The sequence below is a fragment of the Silurus aristotelis genome (assembly GCF_946808225.1).
Source record: "Silurus aristotelis genome assembly, chromosome: 10".
NCBI classification, from domain to species: domain Eukaryota; kingdom Metazoa; phylum Chordata; class Actinopteri; order Siluriformes; family Siluridae; genus Silurus; species Silurus aristotelis.
Genome location: NC_139583.1, coordinates 12,582,893 through 12,594,488, shown reverse-complemented (window position 1 = coordinate 12,594,488; position 11,596 = coordinate 12,582,893). Strand labels below are relative to the sequence as shown.

The 11,596-nt window shown below is 37.5% G+C and overlaps 2 protein-coding genes across 3 annotated transcripts in view; one reads left to right on the top strand and one right to left on the bottom strand.

The window, feature by feature from the left end:
- Nucleotides 1–2,635: 2,635 nt before the first annotated feature.
- b3gnt9 (UDP-GlcNAc:betaGal beta-1,3-N-acetylglucosaminyltransferase 9) lies at nt 2,636–8,412 on the top strand. Its single transcript, XM_083552111.1, has 2 exons — nt 2,636–2,849; nt 4,867–8,412. The coding sequence occupies exon 2, from the start codon at nt 5,183–5,185 to the stop codon at nt 6,527–6,529; it is 1,347 nt and encodes a 448-aa protein (XP_083408237.1). The 5' UTR covers nt 2,636–2,849; nt 4,867–5,182; the 3' UTR covers nt 6,530–8,412.
- Nucleotides 7,002–11,596, bottom strand: part of phaf1 (phagosome assembly factor 1) — a 12,874-nt gene continuing 8,279 nt past the window's right edge. For both annotated transcript variants that reach the window (XM_083552109.1, XM_083552110.1), the window contains 2 exons: nt 10,871–10,943; nt 7,002–10,197 (listed from right to left, as the gene is read on the bottom strand). In XM_083552109.1, the coding sequence (XP_083408235.1) occupies nt 10,108–10,197; nt 10,871–10,943 (163 nt within the window). In that variant the 3' untranslated portion in view covers nt 7,002–10,107. The remainder of the gene's footprint in view (nt 10,198–10,870; nt 10,944–11,596) is intronic.

Sequence of the window (11,596 nt, the reverse complement as noted above, 5' to 3'; positions counted from 1 at the left end):
TTTTATTGGCTTTCAATCAAACTTATTTTTTAAATAATAAGAACAAATATATTATTTCTCCATAAGAATCCAGTGATTCCTCCTGTAGTCTAAAAAACTAGAGTTGAAGACAGTTCCTAGTGTACAAATGAGCAGCAAAACATCACTTTTTTATTCAGATGGCTCATTTAATAATGATTAATTTCTAGAAACTTATTTTACTATTTTTAATAGCAAGCATAAAAATGGTCATGTAAAACAAAATACAGCATATACAATTACATTTTTTTCTTGAAAAACGTTTGCCCATCAAGAGAAAAAGACAAATGGATGAATAAAAGGGCAAAACTTTATAAAAAAATAAAAAAAATAAAAAAAATAATGAAAGATTGGAGAAAACAGTATCTCTCTTGCATCTCAGTCAGGCAAGACATGGGTAAAACTGATGATTGTGTGAAGAAATGTGGCATAAATTACCCTCCCTGTGGGTATAAATGATATAAGATGTGATTTTAATCACCACTGCTTATAGACTTTGTTTTAGTTCTGGTGATATTCTGATGCACTAGGAGGACAACACCTGTCAGCAACACAACTTAATTTTAGATCTAATTCAATATGTATAAAAAAGACAAATCCTTATTTTAATTAGAAAATAACAATTCAAGTTTAGATTTTCAGATTATTTATCAAGCAATGGTGTGATATGCTGCTGCCCAATGGAAAATTGCTACTATACTTACATTAATGACAATAGGCATGTAACAGTGTCTCCAATAAAAGTGTCAATCCAATGATGAGACCCCAAGAATCAAATAAAAAACCAGTAAAATTAGACTTGTCACTCCAAGAAGTGAAATGAGAAGCTACATAAAATGGCCCATTCTCCATAGCTAAAATGAAAGAGTTTTATAGCTATAATAATAGATATTTTTGGCCAAAAACAGTTGGTTTGCATCAGAGACATGCAGTCAGGAGAATTGTTATTGTAATTGTTATTGAAATATTTCAATATAAAATTTCAATAAAAACTAAATATAATAAAATGTGAGGTAAACATTTTTTTCAACAACGATCTCTCTGATCTGTGTTAAGAATTTCTACGATTGTGATCATCTTTATTGTGAAAATCACAAGGTTGCAGAGTTCAGCTTCCCAGCGAGGCACAATAAAGTGCAGAAGCCAAGGAGCTCTGCCTCATTTCTGACTGTGCAATCCCATTCAAACTGACCTGAGCCTAAGTGCATGTGCACGACTATCACAATATACTGTTTATAGACCTATAAATATCAATAAAACTGCAAAAAACAGTAGCATGAGAGACAGCCAAAACCCATTCTGTAATGATGGTGGCTTAAATAATGACACTCATATCCCTGATGACTTACATCCCAGATGACTCATTCCTTCTACTATTAGCTAGCGCAAACCAAATTTTACAGATTGTGGAAACAAAATAGCTTTTAAATATTTGCACTATAATTACAACTTTACTGTTAATTTAGCTCTGTTTTCCTTTATTCAAAATGTGTCTACACTGTATGGGCACTCAAAATGGAAAATACAATAATCAGAGATGGTAAAAGTACACACATCCTTCACTCAGATAGAAGTACAGATACTCATGTTTTAAAAGTCTCTGGTAAAAGTACTAAATACACTTTTTCACTCAAGTTAAAGTAAAGAAGTTTGGGCTCTAACATGTACTTAAGTAAAAAGAAGCCAAATTGTGAAGTAATTTACTGATTCCAAAAAAAATCTTCTTAAGTACAGAAGCATTTGTACTTCATTACTTCCCATCTCTGACTATAAGTAACGTCCAAAATTTCTTGAAATTAGAAGGGCAGTGATAAATAATGCCAGACCCACCATAGCTAACTGAACTACTTCAAACATCCATAAAGATGGGCCTGTGTATTTCATTTAAAAATATGTTCATAATTATAATAAATAAAGATAAGACTATGCAATGTATATTTTCATTTGTGTTGTATGAATGAATATCTAGCTGTATTGTAAAAAAAAAAGAGCCATTGTAAAAACCTAACAGGTTCTTCCCTGGTTCATCCCACACCTTTCCACCAAGTGAAAATGAAAATCTGGGAAAAAAGAACATTGCCTAATCAAACCAAGTTATTGAGAATGTAATATTTTTTTTTTCTTTATGGTTGATATATGTGTAAATCTGGCTCTGTATGTCCAGTGCCTCACCTGCCCTGGACCTCACTCCAAGTCACTAAAAAGCAGGATCCATGCAGACTGCATCCAGCAGCATATTAAACGGTGCATAATCATTTGAAAAGATTTAGACATGCTTAAATGCAATTTCTGATCAGAAAATGTAAAAATGACTTTTTTGTTGTTTGTTAAAACAATTGCTGATTTATTTCACATTTCTGTCACTGACAAAGCAGCAGGATGACCAAAAGGTACACAGCTCACACCCATGTCTCAGACGTGAATTTCATGTAATGCATTTGCTTCGTGAAATATATATTTAATAATTTTTTTCAAACCAACGACAGTAACATATTTGCAACTTGGGCAAACCCCCGCTGTAGCGTTATCACGCGCCCTCCTACCTCACCTCTACCCACCGCGCGCGCGGCTTGCTGCGCTGGCATCTGGCTGTCACGTGACCCCTTTAGCTACTTAAAGGGGTCGCGTGCTTAAAACAAGTCGTCTTTTCCAGCCGCAGCGTGAAGTAAGGAGCATCAGTACTCTGCTGATTTTATTTAAATTTGTAATAGTATTTTATTATAGTCTTTTTTTTATAGTATATCCCGTTCAACGCTTTTTTATATGGAACCATATCCTATGAATGGTCCTTCTCGAGTTTTAATGTATCTTTGGATAGATACCAATTCTTGGTAAGTTTTCTTTTGTTACTATTAGATTCAAACAAAAAAACTTTTATAACTGTTCAGTGTGAGATGTGGCTAGTTTAATATTAACGTTACAAAACTGAAGAAAAGTTTTCACAAAGTAGGGAATGGAGCTCTACATGTTAGAATTGTAACTTGACTCCTGCCTCTGGCAAAGAAAAAAGATTCATGCAAGAAGGATGTTTTACATCTGGACCTCTTCAGCCAAGAAAGGCTAAAGGAAATTGCAGTTCTGCCTTATCCACGCACAAATCCCAAACTAAACTAAAACGCAATGCAACTCAGACAATGGATCAGGAAGACACACTTTTTTTCTTTTTAATAAAAATAAAAACATGGCAAACGTCATTCCTTCATGTCTAACAAACCCCCTATGATAGTGTAGCTGAATATCCACTGTTCAGCCATAACGTTAAAACCACCTACAGTACCTAATATTGTTGTGCTCCCAGGAGACCTTTGGGTGTGGTGTGTGGCCAATTAGTATAAAAAATAACAAATTATATACCAAAGTTAAAATGTCAAACAGCTCAATTCAGAACCCATTAAATCTCTATTTAAAAAGAAGTAAAATACGATTTACTTGTGGTCCAGGCCTTGGCCTGTTTATTGCTCTTTTACACGGAAACCATCTCGAACACTATCAAATCAATTCTTCGGACACATTTAACACTCTTGACAAATTACCCTTTAAAAGCAAAGTACGTCGTGTTGACTGACGCTTCAAATATGCTGATTCTAAAAACATTTGCTTTGAATATACCTATTTGCTTAAGTAGCACAAAAATACATGATAGAAACACAAGATCAATTCAAAAAGATAAAAAGATAAAAAGTAAAAAGCACAATAGTGTTGCTGTGGTATACATACTTACATACATACACACATACAGTACATACATACATACATACATACATACATACATACATACATACATACATACATACATACATACACACATACATACATATTTCTTGGAGCAGTTCTGATGCTTATATGCCCATTGTAGGTGGTTTCTGTGGTGGACAGAGATCAGCATGGGCACTCTGAACAGTGATGCACTATGGGTTTTGGCACATTTCTATAATCAACAGCATTAACGTTTTCAAGAAGTTATGCTTCAGAAGCTGCTTTATGGGATGAGACCAGACATGCAGGCCTGCACTCACATTAGTGAGGTCGGGGTGCCATTACCCCTTTGCTGGTTTACTGCTTTGTCCTTCATTGGACCATATTTGTTACTATACTTGCTACTAATCACTGCATACCAGGAATGTACCACCTGACCTGCTGCTGTGGGGATGCTTTGACCCAGTCGTCCAACACAGAACTTACTGTTCACTTACTGCCTAATATATCCCACCTCTCGACCATGGCATTGTAAAGAGATAAGTGTTATTCACGTCTTAAGTGGGGGGTGTTTTAGTTCTATGGATCATCAGTGCATAGGGCACTGGACATACAAGGAATGTTAATGTAAGCACATATAAAGTTAGAAATCTTCTGACATGGGCCACAAAGAATCCTGTGAAACCTGCACTGGAGTTTTTTTTGTTAAGTCGAATTGTTTATATGTTGATATACAATTTTTTGAGATGCACAGGGTTTATTTGCCAGCCTATATCAAGTGATGTAACTGTTCAGTATATGTGAACTTTAAAACTGAGCATTTTACATATTTAGAAATCTGCTGAAGAGCTCTCTATATTTAGTAATAATTTTCAGTAATAATTATAATTTTTAAAATTTTTACACTTTATTTATTTTACACTTTTACACTTCACAGTTTTAATATTGGAATACTGTGTGGTTTAGTGTTTTGTTATACATTATTAAAAATGTTTTGGCTTGATTTTATTCTCATTTTAATTTGATTTGAAAGTTGTATATATACAGGAATAGGATTTTAATTACAGTAATTTTCAAGAATGATTACAATAATTCTGGACTTCTCTTAACTGTTTATGTTTAGCTAATGCTATACTGTATTTCTGTTTTTAGGATCTACCATTGACATGGGACATGGAAGTGTGAGTTAAAGACAACTTTAAGCTTTAAAAATGACCATATTTTGCCACATACTCGGATTGTAGTTCCTCAGATCGCTTCTCTTTTTAATGCTGGAAAAAAAAAAAAATCCCAGTTGGGAAAAATCAAGCTCACACTCAAGCAGGTGATAAACATCACTCCAAATGGAGTCTGGTTTGGTTGGAATCGTTGGCAGTGAGTAAACCGTGACAGTATGATGAATCTGCAGATTCCATGCTTAGTGAGCAATCAAAAAAAGAAGGCTTGTTAAAATCCAGTGTTTAACAGAATGAGGAGAATCCATGTTAAAGGAGATGTGTTTTGCACCCTCATCTTGCTGGTACTAATCTGCATACTGTGGTATGCTCACCAGAGTTTAACACCAATCTGGGAGGTGGTTCGTATTGAACATGGTTCTAGCAGTTCTCGAGCACTTCTTGGAGCGCCCACAAAAGGAAACCCTCCATCTCAAACGTCTAATTTGCTTCATTGTCATCATGAGCCTACACACCAGGCACAAACCAAATCTAAACCACTGGCTAAATTGAAATTTCCAAAAGGCCAAGCTAAATTAAAGACAAAAGGTGGAAAGAAAAAGCCCACAGTGAAAACTACCAATGCACCCACTCGTCCTCAGTTTGACTTCAAGGAATACCTCAGAAGGAAAGACCAGCGGGAGTTCAACATGCTCATTGACCAGCCAGAGAAATGTAAAGGGCTTAAAGGTGCACCCTATTTGTTGATTGCCATCAAATCAGTAGCAGTAGATTTTGATAAGCGACAGGTCGTGCGACGCACATGGGGCAAAGAAGGCGAAGCCCAGAAAGGAATAAACATTATTACCGTTTTCCTTCTTGGTGTGCCCCAGAACGTTACAGCGCTTCCTTTGTGGGACCGGTTATTGGCATATGAGAGCCATGCATTCAAGGACATTCTGCTTTGGGACTTTGAGGACACGTTCTTCAATCTGACTCTTAAAGAAACCCACTTCCTCCGGTGGGTCAACTCGAGCTGTTCAAACATCAAGTTCATTTTCAAGGGCGACGTGGACGTCTATGTGAACATCGAGAACATTCTGGAAATGCTTGCAGGGCGGCAGGCTGATGAGGATCTTTTTGTCGGGGACATCATCTTTCATGCAAAACCAATTCGCAGACGTGACAGTAAATATTTTGTGCCCGAATTTATATATGGCCAGGAGATCTATCCTTCATATGCAGGAGGCGGAGGATTCGTCATGTCAGGCCACACTGCTCTTAGGCTGCATGCAGCCTGCAAGGAAGTGGAACTCTTCCCTATTGACGATGTCTTTCTGGGAATGTGTCTGCTCAGGATCGGTCTTAAGCCAAGCCGACACGAAGGCTTCCGTACCTTTGGAATTGTGCGTCCTTCAGCCGCACCGCACCTGCAGGTGTTTGACCCATGTTTCTACCGTGAGCTAATGGTGGTGCACAGCCTAAATGTGCCACAAATCTGGCTTATGTGGAACCTCCTACATGACCCTAGCGTGCGCTGTCATACTAATCACGCTCATACGGCTGAACCCTTTAAATGGATAAAAAACACACACAAACAAGCTAAGACTGAGGATTCTGTTGAAGCTGACTATGACATGCAAGTGTTTGTGAAGCACTGAGAAGTTCATGCTGTAAAAGGACAAAGACTTGAATATAAAAGGGTTCGACCGTTTCAGCTCAGAGATGACGTTTGATGTTAATATAATTACCCTTGCTACTGATGGCACTGTTACAATCTATAACGGCAAACTGTGGAGGCCAAGGACATATGCATGAAGTTTTATAGAGACAGTAAAGCCCAGGGGAGCACATCCAATTTAGCCTCATCATAATGACAAGAATGTGGAATATAGTACATACTCAAATGATCACATATCTCAGTTATTCCAAATTAGCATGTTTCTATTTCCCCTCTTTTTAACGTTGTCGAAATCATCTGCTGTTTATTGTTTGGTAAACAGTCGTCTTTATAAGAATTTTACTGAAGTGTAACTGTTAATGCCAGAGCACTGAATTCGAGCATGCACTATGTATCTAAGACTTTGGTTTTCACTTTAAAAAGAAAAAAAACAAACAAACAAACAAACAACACAATTTTGCCCATATTTATTACATCCAGTCTTCAAATGTTATTCTTGCTGAACACACTGTAACAATGTTTAATGAACAAAACATGAATGCAGTTTATAAAATTGCAAACGTCGTGCTTTCAGTAGACTAGACGAGAGAAAAACTAGTCACAGCATTTTTGCATGGGTTTATCAGAGGCCTTGTGCAAGCTTATAGCTGGCCATTTTCGATGAATTCTTTACCACAGCTAAGAGTTATTGCTTTAAAAACAAATGAACAAAAAAAGAGAAAAAAAAAGAATACCTGTTAAATACCAATTTTCTAAGTGTTGCTTGCGAAATACAAAACACCACATTGCAATGAAGTGTAATTCATGTGTAATTAAGAATCCCATTTCCAGAAATGGGTTAAATATACTGAATCCACAAAACAAAACAAAAATCTTTTTGGAGGGTGGGGTGAAAACATATGTCAGAACTACAATACATAGCATTTATATGTGAATTACACCGAACAGAAGTTCCGTTTCTGAATCGTTCCAATGCAACATTAGCATAATGTCATAAACAGGAAGTAAGAACGCTGATGAAAACCTGTTCCCGGCATTCAAAAAAGAAATCCACCTGAGATTGGGCAGGCAATTGGCCCATCAAACTACTCTCCTAAAATGTTTCTTAAATGGGCAGACTGAGTGGTTGTGCTGCTTCCTTTCAGAATTTTCCTGGATGAAGTTCTGAACTTGAGACTTCGAGTTGTGCACGTAAAAAATACCCTTGTATGAATGTAAAAGCTATTTGTAAGAACTTTGACTAGATTCTTCCAAAGTGCATGCTTCGTTCTGCTGAAGCGCCACAACCACCAGTGTGAACGTTGAGTCACGAGCAACTGAATGACCTGCTGGGAATCATCTGGTGCCACAAATGTTAAAAGGTGTCGTTACAGGTAAACAGGGTTTCCATGGATTTTGTACCAAAGTACTTTTTAAACTAAAAGTTTGGGACTTGATTTCCTCATCCCTCACATTTTTCCTTTCATACATACTTGTGCAGCTGTAACAGACAGTACACCATTTTTTTTTTTTTTAGTTTAGCTGTACATGCTCAATCATACACACAGCAGTTTAAATAATTTAATTTGCACTCAAGTCAAACTTGGTAGTAGATGACAGTCCTAACAACAGGTTGCAGCTTTTAGTTACTTTTTTTTTTCCATGTAGAACTGTAAGCGAGGGGGTAGAACTAAGAACATGAAACACAACCTTCCTTGTGTATATGCACAGGAGACCAATCAATGCCCACATACGCCTATAACACATACTGCAGCTTTGTTCAGTGGAGGCAGACACTCCTGTTACAGAAGAAAACATCGCCACACATTTCTATCTAAAAGCATTCGACACTGTAGGGCTCAGTTTTCATTTTTTTATTTTTTATTTTTAAAAACACATGGGTCCTTCAGAGTGACACTGTAGCACGATTCATGACTTCTCTTGTTAAACACAACTCCAAACCTGGTAATGAAATGATGAGGTGAATCAGGTGTGTTTTATTTAGCAAGAGAACCACCAACGAATGCCGTACGATTAGACCCCCCCCTTATTTAGATGAACATAAAAAAAAAAAAAAAAAATCCTTCAGCAGTCCTGTAACACTGCAGTCATCTTACATTGTCTCCCAACACTGGTCAAACATGGGGCTGCTGCTGCTACAGTGTGCATCTGAAGCACCCAGGTTTTAAAACTCAATAGGAAAGGACAATATGAAGCGTATTTGACAAGAGATTTCCAGAGTTCAACTTGATCTGAACCCACACTGTACCATGAGCTTAAATGGAGAAGACTTCAAGATTACCCTATTTACAGATCTGTACATCAACGGACACGGCAGCAGAGACAGACAGAAAAACTTCACGTCTGTCTGGGACATATACACTACCAGACCTCTCTGTAGACCAAAAACCAGAAAAAAAAGAAGAAGCACACAACAATGTTTGAGAAGATAGAATATCTAGTACTAAAATAGCTTTAAATAAAGAGTATATAATTATAATAATAAGGATTTCTGGGGTGTAACCCGGAAACAAAAAAGGTATTAACTTCTGTCAAATGAAAATGGTCTGCTTAGTATTTTTCCATCTTTGGCAAATGTTTTAACTTTTTTTTTTTTTTTAATTATTAATTTAAGTTAATTGAAAATGCATGAAATTGTAAAATCGAATGCACAAACAGGGTAAAAGTGAGAGGAAAAATATTGTATGAAAGTTCAAAAGGCTGCATTAAGGGCTTAAAAATCAATGAGTTTTCCTCCCACACTTATATCCCAACAGTCCTCAATGGAAAGAAGTCAAGAAGTCAATCAAGTAAATATGATGCCTGTTTAGTGCAAATGTGAAAAATCAATGCTTTACCTTTAAACAGCACGCAAAGAAGAGGGCCAACCGACTAAATGCTAAGCTGAAGATTGCACTGCACAGCACTGCAAAGGGACATGCTGGCCACTTTGTGTCTGTATGCGAGAAACTCGTGCAAGAAAAAGGTCGCAGCACTGACACGCCTTCGCCACGCAACTCATTTGTGCTTGTAATAATTTACATCACGCATTCCTGAAAAGAAAAAAAAAAAAAATGGGGGGGGGTTATTGTAATCAATTAATTCATGCAGTAGATGCCAATACGCCAAGTATCTTTCAGGGTGAGCTTTGTGTGCCATCACTGCTGTACTGAAATGAAGTGAAGGTATATCTACAGAGTGTTTAATGCAACAGGAAAGCAAAAAAAAAAAAAGGTTTTGAATTATGTAAGACAAATTTTGAAATCTAAATCGGTAACAGCTACTGTAAGCCTGTCAGATGTTCACAAATGTAAATGTGTCCCGGTGTATATGTGTGTGTAAATGCTTCACTATGCTTTTCTGACAGAAACACTGACAGAGGAAGAAAAGAGAAGTAGCAACGCAGGCTGTTGTGCGTTTCCATAAATAGGATGAAGGGAGGACACCCATCCTGGTGTGCAGCAGAAAGATGAAGGATAACCGAGGAACACCCAGCACATGGCTCTCTAGCTTGTGTAATGGCAGCAGTGAGGAAAGGCACACTGCACTGGTGGGCCCCTACTGGACAAGACGGGAATCTCAGTGAGCACTTGACTCGGCACGTGGAAGGCTGGCAGGACGAGGGGCTCCGTACAGGGTCACTGATGCTATGTGGTTATTCTGCATCACCTGAAAGCAGAGCGACAGAGGCGACATGTGTGTATCAAGTATTTCATCGTTTGTAGAATTACCTGAAATTACCCGGTCTACGCTCACCGGCCGACTTTAAGAAAACCACCCATACCCCTGTGGATATAATCGCGCGCCAGCATCGCAATTCATTAAACAAATCCCCTGAGTAGAAGGTCTGGTTTTCTGCCCGCCACATTTATATCGAGTAGTTATCTAAGCTATGGTAGACTTCCTGTCAGCTCAAACCAGTCTAAAAAAAACAATTGTTTACTAGATGTTTTTGCAACATTCTGTACACATTTTAAAGACTGCTGTGTGTCCCAGGAAATCGACTATGGCTACGTCTACACTAAACCGGATAATCCGTGTCCACACTTTTGTTTTGAATCGTTTCCCAAAAGTTCCACACTGAAAGGTCTGAAAACACTTACGTCCCTGTATCGCGCATGCGCAAATCGTATTCTGGGTCATCGTTTTTTTTGAAAGACTTCGGAAGACATTTTTACAGTCCACACTGCGATGTGAAAACTTTAATTTAAATTTAGCAACTATGGAGTGCGTTTTCAAAAAGCTACGTTTTCGTTGACTGAAAACACAGTCTCTGTGTGGACGGAAGGCCAAAATTCAAATACAGGTCACAGCACCACATACCAAAGCAGAAATCTCTTACCTCGAAGATCATCCTCTGCAGCCCGTAGCAGAACGTTGATCCAAAGGGGTTAGTGTTATTAGCGGATGATGACCTGCAGAGAAGTGCATCACCAACTTAATAAAAGTAAAGTCCAGAGCCTATACTAGAGACAATTGGCTTTAAATAAGAATCAATTCTAAAGTGCCAGTCAATCACAGGTCCTTGTGAACACACATTTACACACTTATTCAAACCAGGGACGAAATACATAGTTCTGCAAGGTGGGAGGAAACCAGAGAACCTGGATCAAACAAAAAAACTCGACAAAGACAGTAAACACTTTAGCTATGAAATAGTAAGTCTAATCTATACAAGGTATAATTCATAAAAATTTATCATTATAATCTTCTTCTGTAATTTGATCAAATTCCAGCTGCTTATACTGCATGTTGCCTATTAATGAGGTTTGGTAACCATGCGATCAGGCAGAAATGGAGGCGTTGCTGTAATCAAGTGTCTAAACTGATAAAGATGCACCACAAATTCTTCCCTTTAAAGAAACATAGTTCCATTTCGTAATGAAGTGATTACAACATTTATTGTCTGCCCTAAAACCTAAAATCCTTTTTTAGAATAGGATAAAAAAAACGTGTCAAAATTCTTCGCCATGGTACACAAATTGTAAAAAAAATACATTAGAAAGTGCGAAAACAGGCCTTAAAGCTGTTTATGTTGAATGGAAAACTAACTTTTTCTGCACAGATA